At 53.1% G+C, this 22,865-nt stretch overlaps 1 protein-coding gene across 8 annotated transcripts in view; it reads left to right on the plus strand.

Moving 5' to 3' along the window:
• ARHGAP39 (Rho GTPase activating protein 39) overlaps positions 1-22,865 on the plus strand; it is an 88,833-nt gene that overhangs the window by 27,738 nt on the left and 38,230 nt on the right. For 7 of the 8 annotated variants that reach the window (XR_014236447.1, XM_082363694.1, XM_082363692.1 and 4 more), the window contains exon 2: positions 19,260-19,421. Coding sequence is in view for 7 of the 8 variants with exons in the window: in XM_082363694.1 (XP_082219820.1) it covers positions 19,342-19,421 (80 nt within the window). In the remaining variant the exon portion in view is untranslated. Of the gene's footprint in view, positions 1-16,040; positions 16,467-19,259; positions 19,422-22,865 lie in introns of all 8 variants that reach the window. The other variant, XM_082363693.1, reaches the window with a different exon arrangement.

Raw genomic sequence — 22,865 nt, forward strand, 5'->3', positions numbered from 1 at the left:
GCGGGTGCTGGGGAAGGTCCACGGGGACTGGACGCCGGAGGAGGTTCGGCCTCAAGTGGCAGCCACGGCGTGGCCCAGGAGCCGTGGGGTGCATGTGAGCCCCGAAGGGTGAGCGCCCTGTGGACGTGTAGGATGGGCAGAGAGGCGCTTCACACCTGCTTTTGGTTATTAGAGGAGAAAGGAGGTTAAAAAAAAAGAATCCTAAGACTTGAGGTGAGCATTCCAAATGCTGGTGGCACTTAGGACAGACTCGGGAGGAAGCCCGTGGGGCACCATGGAGGTCCTCCCAGGGCTGTCTGAGAAGTAGTGGTGTGCTTAGATCCTCTCCCTCGCTGCCTGGAGTTGACAGCTGCCCCTCCCTGTCCTAGGAGGCGTGTGAAATCTTTCCTCCTGGGAGAGGAGACAGAGGTCACGGGCGCGGGGACTCTGGCACCGGTGAGGATGCAGGTGCCTGCCCAGGACTTTGGCGGCCAGGCCTTTCCCTCCGCACCAGCTTTTGGCGGGGAGAGTCCAGCCAGAGAGGCCTACTCGGGCCCCCGTCCAGTGGGCCAGTGTACCGCCCTGACCAGGCCCAGATTTGGAGCTGAGCTTCCAAAAGGAAGTGGGGAAGCATCATCAACGTCTCTGAGGTGAGAGGACTTGCATCCCCGAGAGCAGGCCGTGCTGTGCAGGAGGGGACGGGGCAGAGTACGGGTGGGAGGGCAGCGTGAAAGGTGCAGTGAAAGAAGCGAATGTAATCATCCAGAAGGAGAACAGAAAGACACAAACAGGAGGAAATGAAAAGACCAGTAGAGGCCGCTCCAGCTGGTCCAGGAGCTTCAGCACCACAGGGTCAGGAGGATGAGGAGCGCAGGGTCCCTGCGAAGGCGTGGGGCAGGCTGGCTGGCAGGAGCGGGGGACCTCGGAGGCACCTCCAAACCTGACGCAATAAACTCTGACCCAGCCAGACAGCCCATCAGCTGTCCAGGTAGGATAAAGGCCTTTTCGGACACATACATTTTCAAAAACTTAGCTCCCACCTGCCCTTTTTCAGGAAACAGAGAGAAGAAATGGGAGCCAGGAAGAAGGTCTCGCAGAAGGGAAGGCGGTCCCAAAACGGCAGTGCCCGGGGCTGCCTGTGGGTGGAAGGTGCAGAGCACGGAGCCCACGCTGTGCCCGCCGGCCGCCTCTGTTTGCCGGGACCCCGGGCTTGCCCTCAGCGGCTGGGCTGGAGGGTCCTCTTCACTTCCCATATTCACCGGCTCCACTGCAGCGCCCTTGGAGGACGCCTCGCTCCACGTGTGCCCGTCTGTGGGCTCCCCCAGCTCCGTGTACTGCCAGCTGAGTGCCTGGAGAGGTCAGGCCCAGGGAGGACGGGCGCCTAGGCTCCGGGGGGATTGGAGAAGACGGTTCTTGCTTTCTGGACTCGCATTTGAAGTAGACAGGCTGCTCGTGTGAGGACGTCCAGAGTCTTGGTGTGAAGAGAGGTCAGTGGAGAGTGTGTCGAAGGTCTCCCGGAGCAGGGCCTGTCCCTGGGCACCCCACGCTGGGCCGGGATTCTGTGATGCCAGCAGGAGCCTGTCAGCTCCGGCGCACGCGTCTCAGTAACAAGTGTTCTGGAGTTTTTCAGCTGAAACGAGGCCCCGTGATGCCACGTCGGTGCCCTCTGCCCACCTTTGTCGTGGTGCTTTCCGGTGCCGCCTGCTGTTGGTCCTCACAGCTTAAAAACGAACAAAACAGCTCTTGGCCTCTCCCCAGGCTACCACCCCGCATCCCTGTACCTGGCGCACCTGTACCTGCTGTCCCTCCTCCCTGCTCTCCTGAGCCCGTCCGCCACCGCCTGCCTCCGCAGGCTGCCAGCACCCTCTCCACGCGGGCTTCGTCGCCTCCTCGAGCCCTTACCTCTGTCGTCTCTGCTCGTTCGCTGTGCCCGCAAACACGCTGGGCAGGAAAGTGGAGTTCCTGCTGTGTGCTGGTTTCTCCTAAGCTTGCGTCCAAAACGTGGACCTCGTCCCGACCCAGGTGCGTGTGGCCGACCACCTGCTTGACGCGCTGAGTCAGCGCCTGCTGGTGTGGCAGCTGCCCTGACGCGCCGCCTCCCTGCCTCTTGCACCCGTCGTGCTGCCCTGGCTCGGCCCGTGCTGCCACCCCGCTTGCTACTCGTGCACCTGTCGAGCGCCGTGTGGTGTGCGGCGAAGCGGGAAATCCGTCGCACGGGGCGCCGCAGCGGATGACGCCCTGCTCTGAACATGTAGAAAACTTCTCCCAGTTTTCTAAGAAAAAGCCCGTGGAGAGTGAACCGGCAGCTCTGGGGATCAGGGCAACAGTTGAGATCTCGAGGAGCACATGATCCATCCCGTGTGCGCTGTTTAAAACCCCAAGGCTGACGGGGTCGGGAAGCGGCTGGCGGCTGAGGTTACGCAGACACCAGAGGGGGCTGGCAGCGCGCTTACCTGCAGGTCAGCTCCGCTCGGGACAGCTGTGGGCCTGATTTTGTCCTCTGCTTACTCTGTTGGTTATCCAGGGAGAGGTTTAAGTTCTTCCACTACGGCTGTGTCTGGGTCTCCTTTCGCTCGGGTGTCTGTGTGCCTGAGGCTGCGTTGTCCTGTTTCGTCCTCTCTTTGGTGGCCCTTCGTGGTGGCGGAGCGACCATCTCTGGGCATCGCTGTCTCCTCCGGGTGTGAGAACCGCTCTCCAGCTCTGAGTGTTTGCTGCCGCTTTCCTGTCATTCGGTCCCAGCCCTTCAGTGGCTTCACTCTGGATATTACGATGACCACAGAACGAGGAGCCGCCCTGGGCGCTATCCACGTTGAGGTGACAGGCTGGGTGACAGCCTGCATGCCCCCAGCCACTCCGCAAGCGCCAGCTCTTTCGGGGGTGCAGCTTTTTGAGGACTTGGTGAATCCTCCTTACCTTTTGTACCGCAGCCTGGAGGGGCAGCCTGCTGCAACCAAGGCCCTTGGAGAAGGGGTGGGATTGGAGACTCCCTTCCACTGTGCCCTGGCCCCCTTCTCCCCCTTCCCTCTCTCTTCCCTGCCGCCTCATAACATCAGCAGGTGTGGGGGCTTAAATGGCCCCAGGAGGGCTCTTTTGATCACCAGTGCATCCCAGCTTTAGGACAAGGGATCCGTGTCCTCTCATTTGGACAGGTACTGAGAAGTACCTCCTTCAGGGGTGGCTGGATCCAGATGCCAGGTGGTCGTTCTCTTTTTTCCTATTATTTATTTCTGCCTCCTCTTTTTTTTTTTGAGAAGCCTCTCCCTGTTGGGGACAAAGTGGCCCAGCAGCTGCAGGCCCCGAGCCCCAAGCTGGCGCTTCCAGCAGGCAGGGCGTGTCTTCTCCTGGGATCCTCGGGGACGTTGCTTCTGCCCTGCACCCGTCCCATGGGGAAGGGTGCAGGCGGGGCCTCCACTCAGACACCCGGAGGGGCACTTCCCTGGTGGTCCAGTGGCTAAGGCTCCACGCTCACAATGCAGGGGGCCTGGGTTCGATCCCTGGTCAGGGAGCTGGATCCCACATGCTGCAACTAAGAGTTCATGTGCTGCAACTAAAGATCCTGCATACCGCAACAAAGATCCCACGTGCCACAACTAACACCTGGCGCAGCCAAATAAATAAATAAATATTAAAAAAAAATCTAATGACGTTAAAAAAAAAAAAAAACCACACACCTGGAGAGCCCCAGGGACCAGGGCTCCTAGCAGACAGGAGGGAGAGAAGCATAGACAGACAGGCCAGCTCCTGTGGCACGTGCTGGGCCCAGCAGGAGCTCCGGAACGTGAGCTCAGACGCTGGCCTTTTAGAAACGGGACCTTGTTTTCTGTCCTGTAAGGTGAGGACGGACACAGCTGCCGCGTCCCCAGGTGTGCAAGAGGAAATGTGATGGTGTTTGTACAGCTCTTCCCAAGCGTTTTACTGTATACAGTAGGCGCTCAGTAAATGATGTAGCCAGGGCAAGGTCTGTGCCAGTTTAGCTGAGGCAGTTTTGTGGAGCAAATGCGTCTTCACAGGCGGTCGGGGCGGTCGGGGCAGTGTCGTGTTGCACTCAGGCCACCTGCTGAGTTGTGGGTTCCACGCTTCCTGCCCCCACCCCGTCCTCGTCCTCATAGTTGCTTGTGGGGTGATTGCCCTTGTGCATACAGAAGGCTGTCTCTATCGTGACCTGCTCTCCCATGTGTGCTGCACAGGGAGCGCAGGCGCCCCCCGGAGCGCGGTGGGGTGGTGCGCAGGTGCAGACCGGTGCCCTTGGGATGACCGTGGTTCTAGGTTCCTTAGAGAGGACGCCGCAGCAGGCAGCTGCAGCCTCACCTGTTCGTAGCACATGATGGTCCTGCCAGCTTTCCCGTCCCTCCCCAAAAGGTCGCTTCTCAGCCGTGACCCTGAGGCTGTGGAAGCGGTGCATATATCTTCCTTTTTCCCACGAGCTGTGACCACAGATGACTGCTGGGGCCGGGCCTTCGCACTCCCTGACTCACTGCTGTATCCCATGGGTGGGGCTGTGCCTGAGCCGCTGGGCCTTTGACCTTTGTTGGGAGCTCTGACTTTTATGCCCTGGTATGGGGTCCGTTTTCAGAGATGTTCCAAGGATGGTCCCCTGAGATGAAGCCTGGTTAGCTGTGCCGGCTCTTCCTTCTCACGGATGTGAGGCCCCCCGACCCCACCGTGCGGTGGGCCGGCCCGTCAGGCCTGCTTCTGGAGGTGTCTTCTGCCCACACCCCAGGACCGCACCGGCTTTCCCTCAGGTCAGAGTGTCTTGTCCATTCTTGACCTTCACAGTTTCACATCCTTATGTTTGAATGTATCTGGATCTTTAAAAATCTGGTCTGACAGTCTTTGTCTTACCTAGACTGCTGGTCCATTTATGTTTATGAAAATTATTATATTTGAATTTATTTTTACTGTCATATTTCACACTTTATTTGTCCTGTTATTTGGGGACAGATTACTTTTTTCCTCCTTTCTTAACTTCTATTTTATTTTATTATTTATTTATTTATTTTTTGGCTGCGTTGGGTCTTTGTTGCCATGCACGGGCTTTCTCTAGTTGCGGGGAGCAGGGGCTACTCTTAGTTGCGGTGCGCGGGCTTCTCATTGCGGTGGCTTCTCTTGTTGCAGAGCATGGGCTCTAGGTGCGCGGGCTTCAGTAGTTGTGGCTCGCCAGCTCTAGAGCGCAGGCTCAGTAGTTGTGGCGCATGGGCTTAGTTGCTCCGTGTGGCATGTGGGATCTTCCTGGACCAGGGCTCGAACCCATGTCCCCTGCACTGGCAGGCGGATTCTTAAACACTGCGCCACCAGGGAAGCCCTTAACTTCTTTTGGGTTGATCTTTTTTTATTTCTTTTTTTCTCCTCAACTAGGTTGGAATTCATTCACTTGGCTTCCATAGTGGCTGCCCTGGATATTTTAACACACAGAATTCATTTATCAAAATCTAAATTAATTGATATTTTTACTCTCCTCCAAACAATTCAGTGCTCTTAGAACACTGTGAGTCTGTTTAGTTCCATCCCGGGTGTGGGCTGACCTCTCCCTCCCCCCGCGCAGCTCCTGCCTCCTCAGGGTGGGAGGGCTGGGTTTCCTAGTGGCCCTTCGGGGCCTCAGCCTTGGGGGTGTCTCCGAGAGGGTGATCACGTGGGCACATCCAAGGCTTTCTGTTCGCTCCCCTGCCTCTTCTAAGCGGTACAAATGCTCAAGATCAGCCAGGCCCTCAGATGCAGGCAGCAGAGGGGTGCCTTGATTTCCCCTCTTGCTGGTTTTACTTAGCTTTTGCCCTCTGAGGTTCCGAACTTTCTCCCTATCTCATCAATGGGTTAAAATTTTTTTTCAGTAGTTTAGAACTGTCATAATAGTGTGTTTGTTCTCTCTTAAGAGGGTTGGTCAAAGCTGTCTATTTCATTATTGTGACAGAAATGGCAGTGTTCTCTGAAGTCTTTACTCCCAGTAGGTCCTGGGGCAAGCCTCCTGTGTGTGTGTTGGTGGGGGGCGTGTCCCCTGCACAACGGGTCCCAGCTCTCCCAGTGGCCTGGCAGGCTTGGCCCTGCCAGGAAGGCACCGTCTCTTCTTCTACTGGAACTTGGCAGAAAGGAGTCTCTGACGGTCTGATTTGATGAAACGTTCCTCATGTTTATCAGTGGTTTTCTGGAACCTTCAGCGAGGAACTGGATGGGACATCCCCCTCCGGGCCCCCAGGAAGGGGAAGCCCCCTCAGACGCTGTCTGACAGAAGGGCTTGCCCCAGGCCTGCTGCACAGGGCCCTGTGGGACCCGTGGGGTCTGTTACTGTGACTGCCGGCCCCGTCTGCAGGTGTGCAGGGCCCAGATCTGTGTTTCCTGATGGTCTTCCGTCGGATAGAGAAAAGGTTTCCACTTTGTTTTCCTTTCCTCCGTGTTTGGTTCATATTTCGTCCCTCACTTCGAGTGAGTCCTGACGAAGCCTGTGGTCACCCCGTGCCTCCGCTCCCCTGGGCCTGAGAGCTGTGAGGACGACTGGGAACCACATATCACCCTCCCTCCTGCTCCGCTCCCTCCTCCCTGCTTGCTGGGTCGCGGGAGGGAGGCGTTGCTGCTGCTTCTGTGGCAGAAACCACATTTTCCTCCTGTTTCTGAGACGTGACCTTGCCGACCTCGGGACTCCTTGCCGGTCAGCATCTCTGGGTTTCGCTGTTGACCCCGTGGACGCAGGCCCCCTCCTCTGCTGCCGCCTGAGAAGGGCTCCACCTCCTGGCTGGGCCACCTCTTCGCTGGTCTGTGTTCAGCCGCGTGGTCTGTCTGCTGGTGGGAATTGGCCAGCTTTGCATTCCAGAAATATCTGCTGGCCTTTCAGCCTTGGGGGCAGGGAGGTCCTCAGGGAGGCAGTCGGCTTATGGGAGCGACTCAGGCCACAGCAGGCAGGACCGCAAGGTTGTGCAGGCTGGCCGCTACCACCTTGCGTGGAGCTGGGGAGGACAGCAGGCCGGGGTGAGCAGGGCAGGGCTGGGCGGCCTCCTAGAGGCGGCTCCCGTCTGTCTGGACACACCAGTGGGTGGAGGGTGCTGTTCAGTGTCCCAGTGCCCAGCCCTGCCCGCCGAGGGTACCGCCAGTGGCTGTGGGCTGCAGGGGTCTTGGGATGTCCTGCCCTTGCCGTGGCCCCTTCCCTGCCCTTGCCGTCTCAGCGCCCCGGGGGAGTGGGGTGCAGCACGGAGGCGGGCGTCCCAGGCCCCATCAGGCCTCAGGCTGTCGCTCCGGCGGGCGATGGGCGCCGTGCTCACACGTGTTCACACGCTCACGAGGCTCACACACCGCGCCACGCAGGCGGCACCGGGCAGAGCGTTCCCCTCGGCCCCCGGCCTGCGGGTTGCAGCTTCCTGGGGCTCGTGCTCCAAGCAGACCCTATCAGGAGCCGGCACAGAGCGTCTCTGTTCCAGAACTCGCGTAGGAAGTTGGAATCAAGAACCTTCTCGCCCACGTGTGACCGGAGCGTTCCTGCAGTGGGGGCGGGGAGGAGCGAGCGGCGGTCCGGCTGCCCCTGCGCAGCTCCGGCCTCAGCACCGGCCGGGTCTGTGGGACAAGGACGAGCTGACCTGCCCGCGCAGCGGGGGAAGGGCGCCGAGCGACCACGTGGTGAGGTCGGTGCGCACTTGGCAAAGGGCAGCCGTCGTCACATCCCAGTGAGCCGTTTGTGAGTTTTTCGGTGTCTTTACTTCCCCTGCGCCAGGCGCTCTTCAGGAGGCGGGGCTGTGGAGCCCAGGTGCTGGGTCCAGGGGCTCCCCGTCCTCTTGAGCTAGGGCAGCTGGGCCCCGGGGCGGAGCCGGCCTCCGGCTCACCGACAGGGGGTCTTCGAGGGGCCTTGGCGGGGAGGGTGTCCCTCCTGCGGTGACTTTCAAGGGAGCAGACCTCCTTCAGGTGAGGGGTGTGCATGGAGCATTTTGGGGAGCCGGCTAGGATAGGGTGAGGGCGGCCCGGCCGACCCTGCCGGGAGCTTCCTTTCGCAGCCTCCCGTTACGTCACCCGTGGAAACAGGCAAAACATCCAGATCCGTAAGTGGGGGAGGCCCGAAGCGCGAGACTGAGCAGAGAGCGGGGCAGGGAGACGCCAGGCGTCCGCGTCTCCACACGGGACCCACGGGAAGCCTGACCACCTGCCCCGGGGCCACCTTCGCCCGCTGGGCGGGTGAGAAGCGCCCTAGGAAACCACCGAGCCCTGGGCAGACGGCCTGTTGCCGCTCTTCTCTGTGCTTTCAGGCGTCCCACAGCGTTTTCAGGAGTTTCCTTGTCCTCAGGGACCCTCTGTCTTCTCCTGGGCGGGGGGGTGGGCGGGGCTGCGCACGGTCCCACGTGGCCCCCGGAGTGAGTGTGGGAAGAGTCCGCGCTTCCCCCGAGCTTCATGGAAGCAGCCAGGCCTTTCGCTCCGGTGCGCGCTGCTGATTCACGGAGCAGAGCTCTGGGCGCTGGGGTGGGAACGAGCGGAAGGCACTGTTCTAATTCAGTGTGTTCTTAAACAATCACAAGGAGGTTGAAGTAGTCAGGAAACATCCTCTGCCTCGAAGCGCTCCTTCTGGAGGCCCCGTCTCTGTCCTGCACCCCCGCCCCCTCGCCGACGCCCCCGCATCGTCTTGTGGGGCTGAGGCAGCTGGGGGCTCAGCCTGGAGGGGTCGGGACTGGCTGTCGCGTGGGCGCTGGAGGCGACGGGAGGGCTGGCGTCGGCGTCGTGCAGAACGACAGCCCTGCCGCGCCGTCCTCCTCTGGGAGCCAGGGCGCTGTGCGCCTGGAAGGTTTGGGGAGCCCGAACAGGACGCTGGTGTTTGGCTGTTCCCGTCACAGGCCAGCTTGTGTCCCAGACCTTGGCTCGTGAACATGTGATAGAGGTATTGTTCTCTCTAAACGGTCCTGCGGGGGCTCTGGTGCGGTTTTGTTGGTGAGGAAAGCCCAAGGAGGTGAGGGGTTGGGGACACACACCGCGGGTGAGCAGAGCAGGGTCTGTGTGTCCTGATTGCCTGTCATGCGACCCCGAGGCCGGGCAGAAGCCACGTGCTATCCCCAGGGTGGCAGCTTTCCGAGAGCTTGAAGGGCAGCACCAGCCTCCGAGATTCACTTTACGTTGCGTCCAGTTGACTCCAAACAGCAGTAGCCTTTCTGTGTGGGGGACGGTCTGACATCCTTTCCCAGAAAGGTCTGAAAAGCTGGTTCTGACCTACGGGTTGATTCCATGACTTGCTGACGGGTTGGGCCACAATTTTCAGCATAACAGCGTGGCCCGTGCATTTGGGGGGTGGGGGGGGTGGGGAGGTCAGTGAGAACAGCTGCAGCGGGAGGTGTGGAGGCAGAAATGCCAGCCCGGCCTGTTGGCTGAGCGGGGAGAGCGGGGCCTTGTGCCACCAGCCCACACGAAACTGACATGGGCTCATTGTTCAGAACTTGGAAAACGTATTAAAAACAGCATGGAGAATGGAACATAGGCCTTCTGGAAATGATGGCTGAGTAGAGGCTTGTTTATTCTTCTTTCCTCCCTGAAACTCACTGAAATGGACAAAAAGAATGAAAAATAGGGAACAGGATTTAATCTACAGTGAATCTAAGGAATAGCCACAGCCAGAGGAGGATGTCGGCCAGACAGGGAAGATGAGCGAAAGCCAGAGCCTTGAGCAGGGCTGAGTTTTCGCCCAACAAAGAGGATTTTGGGGGCACCGTTGACGACATTTACTTGGCAGAATGGGGTCTGTGGTTTGGGTGGGCCTTGGGGTAAACCGGATGTGGGTGGGCACCTGGTGAGAGAGGAGCTGAAGGAGGAAGGCCCAGGTGCTCCAGCCGCATTTTCTACAAGATCCAGACTCTTAAGCGGTGAGATGGGGAAGAAGAGAGGGGAATCGGCGCTCCGTGTGGACATGCTGGCCTCTGGCAGTGCCTTGGGCCGTGTCCCCCGTACTGTGGGGGCTGACAAGAGGCCTCCCAGTGAGTCACCTGGCAGGCAGGCAGACAGTCACCCAAAGGAGCTTCTGCAGGAGGGCCTTCGGATACCCGTGGAACCGCCTTCCCACCTGCCCCCTCGCAGCACCAGTCAAGACTGAGGCCCCAGTGCTCGCTCAGAAGCCAGGAGACTCTTGCTGGAGCCAGAGGGAAGAAACTTCTGGCCGTGTTTGGGGGTGTCGCTGTGTGGCTCTTGAGAGAGCCAGCCTGAGCAGAGAATAGGGGAGAGCGGCCCGGGGCTTCCTAGGAACCGGACAGCCCCACTGGGCACGGGTGCCGGCTGCTCTGTCTTCAGTTTGAGTTGGGTTTCTGTCACTTGCAACCAAAAAATGTCCTAAGACCAGAAACTCATTTCCAGAGCAGAACCTGTGAGGAAACTTGGCAGTCGAGCGTTCTGGAGCGACACAGCTGGTGGGAGCGCCCCGGCTCAGTCCTGTCTCTGCCCTCGTTTACAGACGAGCAGTGATGAGGAGCCAGCGTGGGACCCTCCTGCAGACACCGGAGGGAGGAGAAGGCGGCCCCGGGGCAGGAGCGGAGCTCAGCTGTGCGCAGGAGGAGGGGCTCGGGGACAGGGTGCGGGGAGAGGGCGCTGGCAGAGCTGAGAAAGGAGCTGGGGGACAAGGGCTGTGACGGACGTGAGAGTCCCACGAGTAACGGCAGACAGCGAGAAGAGCAAGTCCCCAGGACAGCTGCTTGCAGAGGACATGCCGTGCAGCACGGAGAGGAGCAGACGGAAGACAGTTGGAAGATGGTCCGAGAGGCACCGCGAGGCGCTGGGCAGCAGGGCGTCCAGGGAGGGCACGAGACCCCCTGGGGTGGAGGGGGTGGCTTTGCGCCTTGAGAGTCACGTTTGGGAAGAATTGGGCTGCGCGGCCCAGGACCTGGTGCCCAAACGGAACCCTCTGTAAAGCGTGGACCACTGCCCTCTGCTCAGGTTGGGGGGCGCTGTGCACAGGCGGCTGAGGGGGGCCCTCCAGGAACTCCCCGGGCTGGGCCGGGCTGGGGCACCCGCGGGAGGAGGGTCCCTAAGGGCCGAGCGTCTGCATAGATTGGTGTTTGCAGGGGATATTTGTCTCTTCTCCCCATTTTACTTCCTTATTTGGTCATTTATTTATATCAGTATGGACTTACAGATATCCTTTTATACCTTGGGTTATAATCGGAATGACTTTTTTTTTTCCCTCAAAATGTTCCAGCTTTGGTCATTGGGAGCTCTTTTATTTAGCACCATTGTGCCTTTGGCAGACCCCTTCATCGTGGGGTTTTGTTTTTGTCTTAAGTCTTCCTTACTTTCTGACTCTACGGGATCTTCCAGGATCATCTTTTTTTTTTTTAATTTATTTATTTAATTTATTTATTTTTGGCTGCGTTGGGTCTTTGTTGCTGTGCACGGGCTTTCTCTAGTTGCGGCAAGCGGGGGCTACACTTCGTTGCTGTGCGTGGGCTTCTCATTGCGGTGGCTTCTCTTGTTGCAGAGCACGGGCTCTAGGCACGTGGGTTTCAGTAGTTGTGGCTCACGGGCTTCAGTGGTTGTGGCACGTGGACTAGAGTTTGCAGGCAAGAGCGCCAGAGAGCAGAGAGCAGCAAACAGAGAGAACTTGGAGATGTGCAGAGGGTCTCTCTTAGTTTCCAGCAGAGTGTTGATCAGTGTGTGGGTGTGGGGAAACCACCAGAGGCCAGGGAAAGAGTCACTCAGAAGGATTAAAGGGAACAGTACCCAGAGCTGTCACAACACTGTGAAGAGTGCCTTGTCATCAGGCAGACTGAAAACCTTCATAATTCACAGGGCACTGGGCAGACTACTCAGTGGAGAACAGTAGCCCTGGAATAAATGCTGCTATGCGCCCCTGCACAATCTTAGAAACAAGAACCAAAAGTTTCACACTGTTTCCAAGTAACTGTATCCCCAAACAAAGCTCAAAAATATTTATAGGAATACAAAAATATACAGCTTACAAAAGGATAAAATTCACAGTGTCTGGCATCCAATCAAAATTACCAGGCGTAGAAAGAAACAGGAAAATACAACTCATTAGGCAGGGAAAATTCAGTTGAAACGGATGCAAAACTGACTCAGATGTTAGATTTAGCAGACAAGGTCATTAAAGCAGTTATTATAACTACATTCCATATGTTCAGAAAGCTCAAGGAAATATTTGAGACTTTAAGTAGAGACCTGGTGAAGTAAAGACACTGAACGAAAGATCCAAATTAAACTTCTAGGTTTGACACTAAAATGTCTGAATGCAAAACACACTGGATGGGATTAACAGCAGTTTAGATGTTGCAGAAGAAAAGATTAGTGAACTTGAAGACAAAGCAGTAAGAACTATCCGAACTAAAACAAGGAGGGGAAAAGTACTCTTAAGTAAACAATGCAAAAAAAACGAGCATGACTGAGCTGTGGGGCAGTGGGCAGAGGCTAAGATTTGTGTAATTGGAGTTCCCAGAGAGGGAGGGAGGGACAGAAAAACGACTTGAAGAAATGATAGCTGAAAAGCCTCCAAATTTTATGAAAACTATAAACCTAGATCAAACAATCTTAAACCCTGAGCACAAGGAACATGCGCAGACACACCATAATCAAATTGCTCCGAGTCAGTGATGGAGAGAAAGGTCTTACAAGCAGCCAGAAAAAAAGACATAATTACACACAGAGGAACAAAGATACAGACGATGGCAGATTTCTCTTTGGAAACAACGCAAATGAGGAGACAGCGGAGCACCGTGTGCAAGTGCTGAATGAAAACTGTCCGCCTAGGAGCCGACACCAGGGTAAATATCTCTAAAATGAAGGTGAAATAAAGGTACTTCAAACATACAAAAGCTGAAAGACCTTCACAGCAAGAACTGTTATAGGAAATTCTTCAGGCTGCAGGAAACTGAAACCAGATGGAAATCCGATCTATGTGAAAGAATGGAGAGTCCTGGAAACATACCTACATGACTAAATATATGACACTTTCTTATTATTTAATTCTCTTTAAATGGCATCTCTTTAAAACATAATTATTTAACTAAAAATAACAATTTAACAGAGTTGGGGGATTGTAACATAAATAGAATAAAATGTATGACAAAAATGGCACAAAGGCCAGGAGAAATGGCAAACTCATATGCTTGAAGAAATATAATTTCACTTGAAGGCAGACTATGATCAATTAAATATGGATGCTACAAACCCCAAAGCAGCTACTAAAATAGCAAAACAATGAATTACATACAGCTGATAAGTCAACAGTGGAGATAAAATTGAATCACATAAAATAATTCAAAAGAAGGCAGAAAAAGAGGAAAAGGGGGAACAAAGAACAGATGGGAGAAATCAAAAACAGGAAACGAGGGTAGATTTCAACATAACCTTGTCAACAATCACAAATATAGATGGTTTAAACACCCCAGTTAAACAGCAGAAATTGTCAGATTGCATAAAAAAGCACGACCCAATTATATGCTGGCTTACCCAGTAAACCCACTTTAAATATCAAGAGACAAATAGGTTAGTAAAAGAAAGGCAAAAGAGATACAATTCTAATGCTAATGGAAAGAAAGCTGGACCTGCTGTAATAATATCAAATGTACTCATTCCAGAGCAAAGAAAACTACCAGGTAAAGCTATTTCATAATGATAAAGAGGTTAATTCCTCAAGAAGATACTATAAATTTTATGTACTTAATAACAGAGCTATGAAACATGTGAAGCAAAAACTTAGAGAACTGCAAAAAGAAATAGGCAAAGCCACAATTATAGTTGGAGCGCTCAGTACCCTTTCCTCAGTAACTGATGAACAGGTAGACAGAAAATTAGTGTTGGCACAATCAACCAACTTGACCTGATTGACATATATAGAGCATTCCACCCAACAGCATGTTTTTTCCAGTGCATATGAAATATTTACCAAGATAGACCATTTTTCTGCAGCATAACTTTTTTGACAAAAACAGTATTAAATTAGAAACTATAAAAATATCTGGGACTTCCCTGGTGGCACAGTGGATAAGACTCCGCGATCCCAATATAGGGGGCCTGGGTTCCATCCCTGGTCAGGGAACTAGATCCCACATGCATGCCGCAACTAAGAGTTTGCGTACCACAACTAAGGAGCCTGCCTGCTGCAACTAAGACCCGGAGCAACCAAATAAATAAATATTAAAAAAAAAAAAATCTGGAAAATCACCAGCTATTGGGAAAGTAAATAACATACTTCTGTATAATCCACGAGTCAAAGGAGAAATCAAAAGGGAAATGAGACAGCTTTTGAACTGGGTGAAAATGAAAATATAGCATATCAAAATTTGTGGGATATTGTGATAGCTGTACTCTAAAGGAAATTTTATAACACTAAATGCCTAAATTGGATTAAAATTTTAAAAGGTTGCAAATCACTGAACTCAACTTCTACCTTAAATTAGAAAAAGAGCAAATTAAATCCAAAAGAATGCAAAGAAAGGCAGTAACAGATCGAAGTGGAAATTAATCAAACAAAGCAGAAAAATAATAGAGAAAACTGATAAAGTGAAAAACTGTCTTTTTTTAAACAAGGTCAGTAAAATTGACAAGCTTTTGACCAAACTGATTAGGTAAAAGAGTGAAAAGACATAGATTACCTATATCAGGAACAAAAGAGATGGCATCACTACAGATTCTATTGATCTGACAGAGATAATATAGGAATACTATAACAACTTTATGCCAATAAATTCGACAACTTACATGAAGGGGACAAATTCGTTGAAAGACAAAACCCACTAAAGCTCACTCAAGAAAATGCATGCCCAGATGGCTTCACTGGTGTATTCTACCAAACATTTGAGGAAGAAACAATAGCAATTCTGCACAGACTCTCCCAGAAAATTGAGAGGAGGGAATATTTCTCAAATCATTTTATTTTGGCAGTATTATCTTGATACCAAAACCAGACAGACATCACAAGAAGAATAAAGTACAGACTAATCTTCCATATGAACATAGATGCAGAAATTCTTAACAAAATTTTATTTTGTTAACAATATATAATATATACAATATATATACGTGATACAACAATATATAAAAGTGATAATATATCCTGACCAATTGGGATTTGTCCAAGGAATACAGGGTTGGTTTAACATTAGAAAGTTAATCAATGGAATTCAACTATTCTGAAACCAAAAAAGAAAACTCATGTGATCATTTCAGCAGACATGGTAAAAACGATTTACAAAATCCAACATCCATTTCTGATTTTTAAAAAACTCCGCAAACTAGGAATTCAAGGAAATTTCTTCAACCTAACACAGGACATTTATGAAACATCTGCAGTTAACATCATACTTTTTTAAAAATAAATTTAATTAATTAATTAAGTTTTATTTTGGCTGCGTTGGGTCGTCATTGCTGCACGTGGGCTTTTCTCTAGTTGCGGCGAGTGGGGGCTACTCTTTGTTGCTGTGTGCAGGCTTCTCATTGTGGTGGCTTCTCTTGTTGTGGAGCACGGGCTCTAGGCGTGCGGGCTTCAGTAGTTGTGGCACACGGGCGCTAGAGCGCAGGCTCAGTAGTTGTGGCGTATGGGCTTAGTTGCTCCGCGGCATGTGGGATCTTCTCGGACCAGGGCTAGAACCCGTGTCCTCTGCATTGGCAGGCGGATTCTTAATCACTGCGCCACCAGGGAAGTCCAACATCGTACTTAGTAGTGAGACACTGGCTGCTTCCCCTGAGATCAGGAATGAGGCACCTGTGTCTGCTCTTACCCATCCTAGTCAGCATCTTAGCGGAGGGTCTAGCCAGGGCAGGGAAGGAAGAAAAAGAAAACGATCCATACTGGAAAGGAAGAAGTAAAATTGTCTGTGTTCACCATTGACATGATCATCTATGTAGAAATTCTAATGAAATTTTTGAAAGGGAGGGCACAATTAGAGCTAATGAGTGAGTTTAGCAAGGTTACCAATATGCAAAACCAAATGATATACTTCTGTACTAGTAACGAACAATTGGAAATTGTTTTATATTTTGTTAGTGTCAAAAATATGAAATACAGGTAAATTTGACTAAATATGTACAAGATCTCTGCACTTAAAAAAAACTACAAAACATTGCTGAGAGAAATTAGTGACTAATGGAGAGATATGCCCTGTTCACAGATTTGAAGACTCAGAATTGTTACGATGTTAGTTTTCTTCATGTTGATGGGTAGATTCAATGCAACTGCAAGCAAAATCATAGCAGCCTATTCTGGAGAAACTGAGAAGCTGATTCTGAAATTCATATGGAGATGCAGAGGACCTAGAATAATTAAAACAACTTCAAAAATGAAGAGCAAAGTTGGAGGGCCAACACTACCTGATTTCAGACCCAGGGCATTTGGGTCACCAAGATGAGGTGTCTCTCCCAGATTGGAGAAGGCTTTCTGGAGGAGGTGATGCCTTAGCTGGCACTGAAACGAGGAGGGCAGCCAGATGCACTGGAGGTGGTAGCCTTGCTGCTCTGGACCAGCCGGGAAGGATGGCAGATGAGTGAAAGGAGGTGCACAGTTTGAAGACATTGATTTGAGTTGCTCTCAGGTTGTGGTAGGTACCTTTTACTTTTTCCAAAATTTCACTAATGGTGCTGTTTTATTTATTATTATTTTTTTTAATGTTGAAGCCATACAAGAAGGTCACCTATTTTCTCTTAGACAATTAGAAAGACTTGTTTCATTTTTTAAAAATGGCAGTCTTAAGCATTCCTGGTAGTTGTGTGGACATTCCAGTGGCGGCTGGGAGCCTGTCCTCCAGCCCAGGAACTGAGTGGCGTCGGGTGGGACATGGGGCGTCACAGCCCTTCTGGGCCTTAGAGGAAGTGTCTGATTGGCCTGCAGCGCCCCTTGTCCCAGGCCCCTGGCTGGCTGTGTTCCCACCTCGTGCCCTGAACCTGTTTTATCCCCGCCTTGATTAGCGCAGATAGGGTCTGTGGACCGGCCTCGTCCCGCCCGCAGCTGTGAGGAGGACGGGGCGCAAGGGGCAGGTGTCCCCTGCGACACTGCTGCTGCTCCTCGGCCCTTCAGACGTTTTACTGAAGTGAGGCTCGTGGACAAAAATGTGTGAAAGCGATGGCATGGAACTCCGAGAGCTCTTTTTTTTTTAATTAATTTATTTATTTTTGGCAGCATCGGGTCTTAGTTGCGGCCTGTGGGATCTTTCGTTGCGGCGCACAGGCTTCTCTCTTCTCTAGTTGTGGCATGCAGGTTTTTCTCTTCTCTAGTTGTGGCACGCGGGCTCCAGGGCATGTGGGCTCTGTAGTTGTGGCGCGTGGGTTCCAGAGTGCGTGGGCTCTGTAGTTTGCAGCATGCAGGCTCTCTAGTTGAGGCACGCGAGCTCAGTAGTTGTGGCGTGCGAGCTTAGTTGGAAGGCGATTCTCTACCACTGGACCACCAGGAAAGTCCCTCTGAGAGCTTTTATAAACCAACACATGCGCAACGGTGGCCCTGCCCCTTGGGACCACCTGTCACTACCCGGCATAGAGGCGGCTGCTTCTGATGCATGCCCGCAGAGGCTCGTGTGCCTGATGTTGAACTTATGTAAGGGGATCGTGCTGGTGACTCCAGTGTGTCAGGCTCCTGTCTCTCACCCCCCGGGAGCCACACCCGGGTTGTCGGGGGCAACTCCCGTGTGCCATTTCTGCTGTGATGGGCATCTGGCAGTTTCCCGTTGCGGCTGCTGGGAGTGCCATGTGCAGGTCTTGGTGAGCGGCCATGTGGCCTCTGCTGGCCCCTGTCGCTGGAAGTGGCAGCCCTGGATGACAGGGCCTCGGGGTACGTGCAGCCCAGGAGGTGCTGCCAACCCGGTTGGAGGGTGTTAACCAGTGTCCTGCGGCCGGTGGGCCTCCACACTCTTGCCAGCGTGGGATAGGGTTTCTTTTCCATGCTAGCCATTCTGGTGGGCACGCTGGTGTCCCATTGTGCTTTTAACTAGCATTTCCCGATGACTAATGAGGTGGAGCACACTTCTGTGTGTTTATTAGTCATTTAGGTTTTTTTGTTGTTAAGTGTGCTTTCAAGTCTTTTGTCCTTTTTTCTATTGATTATGTTTTTTTCTTATCTATTTCTAGGAATCTTTTGTATGTTCTGGAAATAGTCCTTTGTCAGATCAGATAATGTACCCACATTTATGTAATGTATTATGCATACTCTATGCATCAAATATCTCCTACCCTGGATTTGTCTTTTTTCTTGTAATGGAAAAAATTTATTTTTAAAAATTTTATCGAAGTATAGTTGATTTACAATGTTGTGTAAATTTCTGCTGTACAGCAAAGTGATTCAGTTATACATATATATATTCTTTTTCATATTCTTTTCCATGATGGTTTATCACAGGATATTGAATATAGTTCCCTGTGCTCTGCAGCAGGACCTTGTTGTTTATCCATTCATTATATCCTAGTTTGCATCTGCTCATCCCAAACTCCCAGTCCTTCCCTCCCCCACCCCCCCCTTTGCCAACACAAGTCTGTTCTCTATGTCTGTGAGTCTGTTTCTGTTTCGTAGATAAGTTCATTTGTGTCGTAGTTTAGATTCCACACACAAGTGACATCATATGGTATTTATCTTTCTCTTTCTGACTTACTTCGCTTAGTATGAAAATCTCTAGGTCCATCCATGTTGCTGCAAATGGCATGATTTCATTCTTTTTTATGGCTGAGTAATAGTCATAATGGTAAAAATTTATAAGCAGAGCTTCTTAATATTATAGTCCAATTTGTTAATGTTTCTTTTGTGGTTAGTGGCTTTCTGTGTCTGATTATGTGCACCTACTCTAAAACCACAAAGATTTTCTTCTGCATTTTTTCTAAAAGTCTTACTATCTTACTTTTAATGTTCAGAGCATCGGTTTACCTAGAATTGAGTTTAATGTATTGGATGAGGTAGGGGTCAAGGTTCATTGTTTCCCATGTGTAAATCGTGTCAGTGCAGCACCGTTTTTGAACAGCCCCCTCTGTCCTAAATCTGGGGGCCTTGCGTGTGCATAGATCACCCTTGAGTGTTGCCCAGTCGAGGGCGGGCCGTGTGCCTCTCACTTGCGGACACGGTAGCGCCAGGTGGGGAGTGCCGTCCCTGTTTACCAGGCAAGAGCACTGCTCTCGGAGGGGGCAGGCAGCTTGCCTCGGGCCAGCTGGCGAGGGGGTCTGGATGCCCTCCGCGGGGGCTGGGCAGGGGCCGGATGCCGGCTGGGGTTCAGGGTCGGGCGCAGGAAGCCCAGAAACCAGCTCGGGCATGAGCGTGCCTCGCTCTCGCCGGCGACCTGGGCCGTGAGGGGCTAGGCTGGGAGTTACTGGTTCCCCAAACCCAAGGGCGTAACAATGTGGCTTCTGCTCGCTCTCAGGGCGGTGCCTCCCCGACTGACGCTGAGGGCATCCCACTGACTGCTGACATCCGTCCACCCGGGTCCTCGGGAAAAGGCTGCGATGTCCCAGACACAGGAGTACGAATGTGAGAGCCATCATGCTGGCCTGCAGGAGTCTCGGATTTCAGGATCTAGCACGAGGTAAGGAGGCTGACTTACCGGGGGCCAGCGAAGCAGGAGGCTTTTCCCCGGCTTGTCAGTGCTGTCCTGCCTGCTTACGCGGCCTGGCCCCACTCTCCTCCCCGAGGAGCTGGGTGCTGCCCTCTGCGTCTGGCATCCCTGGGAGCCCCACCTCCGTCGCCAGTGGGCTGCAGAGCAGGGAGGGCTTCTCCTCGGGCAGTGGCCACGCTGCCAGCCCTCAGCCGGGCCCAGCCCCTTAGGCGCCCTCTGGGCATCCACGCCGAGGCCGCGGCCACAGATCATCACTTGCGTTCTTCTAACTTATGGCTTTATTTGGGAATAATCCCACAAGTTGCACGAACAGGAAGAGCGCTCTGAGCATCAGGTCCCCTTACCCAGATTCACGCTCTGTGCCGCCGTGCGGCCGCTGCTCCGTCCACAAACAGCACGGTTCTGAGTCATCTGGGGGGGCACGCACGTCCAGCCCCGTGTTTGCTCACGTCTCCCAGGACAGGAGGCGCCGTGCGTAAATCTGTGCGATGGGAAACACCCGCCTCCTGTGCCGCCTGGTCCGGCTTTGGCCGCTGGCTCCTTGCCGTCCTTCATGGCGTTTCCGGCCCCTCCAGCACCGCTTACCCCGAGTCTGCTGCACGTCTCCTTTGTGTTTTGTAACCTGGAAGATTTCCGCTTCCTTTCTCTGCCTTTTGTGACCTAGACCCTTTTTCAGGAAAGTCACCCTTGTTAAGGTAGAGCACTCGGTTTGGTTTTTCTGATGACTTCTGAGCAGAGTGTGTCCTTCTGCAGATTCACGGCCGCCTGCCGCCCACCTGCTCTCGGCACGATGGCTGTTTGCCTCGCTGCCGTGCTCCTCGCCAGTTCCGGGGCTTCCACCGTTTCTTCCTTGACCTGGGCCTTCCTGGGGTGGGTGCGGAGCTGGACGGCTTCCCAGCCACGGCACCCGGTCCACACCGGCCGGCCAGTGCCCACCGTCCCTCGGGAGCCCCTCCTCCCCATTGCTGTGTTCACCTGTGGATCCCTCTCAGTGTGGAACCACAAATTCCGTTCTGTTTTACGTGGTTTGTCGTTCATCCCGCACTTAATGACTTGGTGCTCTGCTGTACCAGATGGGCCGGTGAGACTCCGCCAGGCTGGCCCCTGTGATTCCTGGTGGCTTCCCCGGGCTCCAGGTGCATCCTGTGCTGCCTCCCCCCCACCCCCCATCAGCTGTTTCTCTGAGGGGCCCCGTTCCCCAAGGGAAGACTAGGGTCTAAGGACCAGCGCGTGTGCTCGTGGCTCCCGCGATATGTGTGTTTCTTGACCCTTTAGCAGTAGGGCTAGAAACGCTGAGTTCGCGCGGGCATCTCCAGTCCCGGTCCTTTTCTGGGGCATTTTCTTGCCACCTCCTGTACCACAGCCCTGCTCCTCCTCCAGGAGAGCCCTGTTTCCAAGAGCCTCAGTGCAGTGACTCGTTTGTTCAACTGATAATATGTCCAAGATGGTTTCAAAGTCGCTTGCCCATTCTGCTACAGAGTTGTGTGTGTGTGTGTGTGTATATATATATATATATATACACGTACTAGAAAAGTGTTCAGGATTTATTTGCACGCCCACACGCGCCCTCCACCCAGGAGCAGGAATGGAGTCTGGTCCTGTGTTCACACTGGGTTAGCTTTCTTTTCCCTCTTGTTGTGGTTATGAGGTTCATCGAAATACGGTTGCGTTCGTTTGTTTCAGTTTGAGGTTTTTTTTCCTCTCCCTTTCCATTCTTATTAATTTTGTTTTGGTTTGTTTTGGTTTGGTGTTTTTGGCCATGCCCACTCAGCTTATGGGATCTTAGTTCCCCAACCAGGGATTGAACCTGGGCCCCCGGCAGTGCAAGCGCCGAGTCTTAACCCCTGGACTGCCAGGGAAGTCCCTAATTTTGTTTTTTAAACATGTAGACCCTTAACATGCTTTCAAAAGACAAAACTATTCAAAAGGTATTTATATTCAGAGAAGGAGCCCCCAGACCTTCTCCGTGCCCCCACCTACCTCTTGCAGGAGGTTTTCTGGTTTATCTCCTATGTTTCTGTTTGGAAGGGTGCCCTGGACCTCGGGCCCCAGAGGTGGCCCCCTTCACAGCCTCCTGAGTGTGGCGGCCCAGCAGTCCCGTGTTCAGTGCAGGCGTTTCCAGTTAGTGTGCGGTTAGGAGCGATGGTGCGGTGAGAGCCTGGTGCTTGTGTCATTTGTGTGTCTTCAGGGAAATTGGGGTAGGGGTTGCTAGGCTGGAGATGTCGTGCCCTCACGTGCCCTCCGTGGGGCCCTGCACGCTGCCCCCATCTGCCCACAGCCTCCCCCCAGGACAAAGCTCGGGCCTGGATGTGGTGCCTGGGGGCTGGGGGGCCTCAGTGTGGCATGGGTTTTATGTCTGATGCCAGGTGAAGTGGGACATTTCACATATGTTATTTACTTTATGAATTGTCTATTCTTATCTTTTGCCCATTTTCCTATAGTATATTTGTTTTTTTCTTGTTCGAATTTATGTATTAAGTGTATGAACCTTTTATCTGCAATTTATATTGCAAATATTTAATATTCTCACCAAATGTGTCCAAAGAAACCAAATCTTTTTTACTTTACAATTTACTGATCTTTTTTTAGTGCCTCTGGGTTCTTAGTCACTGCTAGGCGTGAGCTTCCTGTGTGTGGCGTGAGCTAGGGGCCAGCGTCGCCCTCCTGCCCAGAGACCTCAGCTTCCAGCAGCGTTTGCTGGAGAGGCTGCCCCTTCCCTGGTGAACGGTCCTGCCTCTCCTGTTGCAGGATCCCCACTGCAGGGGCAGTGCTTGGTCACACTCGCCTCCCTTTCACCTGGCAGATTGCCTGGGACATACTTGGCACTCGTGAGGCTCTTCCGGGAAGTAAGTATTCGAACAGGTTATTGTCTGCGAGCAAACATCTCCACGACTTGGAGGAAAGAGGCAGGTCGTCCGCGCAGCCTGCCCGGCACACGGGGAGAGGCCACGGCCGGCGTCACACCCAGGAAACCTCTGTCATCTTGAACCTTCCGGCTCTGTCCCCAAATGGCTCATTCTTTCCTACCCAATTCATGTTAGACATCGTCGCCAAATCAATCTCCCTCGAACTCCATTCCGATGGTGTGGGTGGGTCACTGTGATAAGTCTGTCACCCACAGGTCCCGACCCTTCCTACTGGCAGGGAAGCCCCAGAGTGGTTTCAGCACCATTCCTCCATCACGCGCCCGGGGACGAGGTCTGCCCTCCCCACCCTGCCATGGGGTCTGCTCGGGCCCCGCTCGCTCCCGGCCCTCCCCAGGCTTCAGGCTCCAGCACATTCTCTGCCCCCTGGGTCCCCGGGGGACTTGGTTCAGTGCTGTAGGGAGCGCCCAGAACGTTCTTCTGAAAAGGCGGGGTCCTGCCCACGTGCACACAGGGATGCGCTGAAAAGGGAACAGACGCTTTTCTTTAT

Source organism: Balaenoptera borealis (assembly GCF_965194805.1).
Source record: "Balaenoptera borealis genome assembly, chromosome: 17".
In the NCBI taxonomy this organism is placed as follows: domain Eukaryota; kingdom Metazoa; phylum Chordata; class Mammalia; order Artiodactyla; family Balaenopteridae; genus Balaenoptera; species Balaenoptera borealis.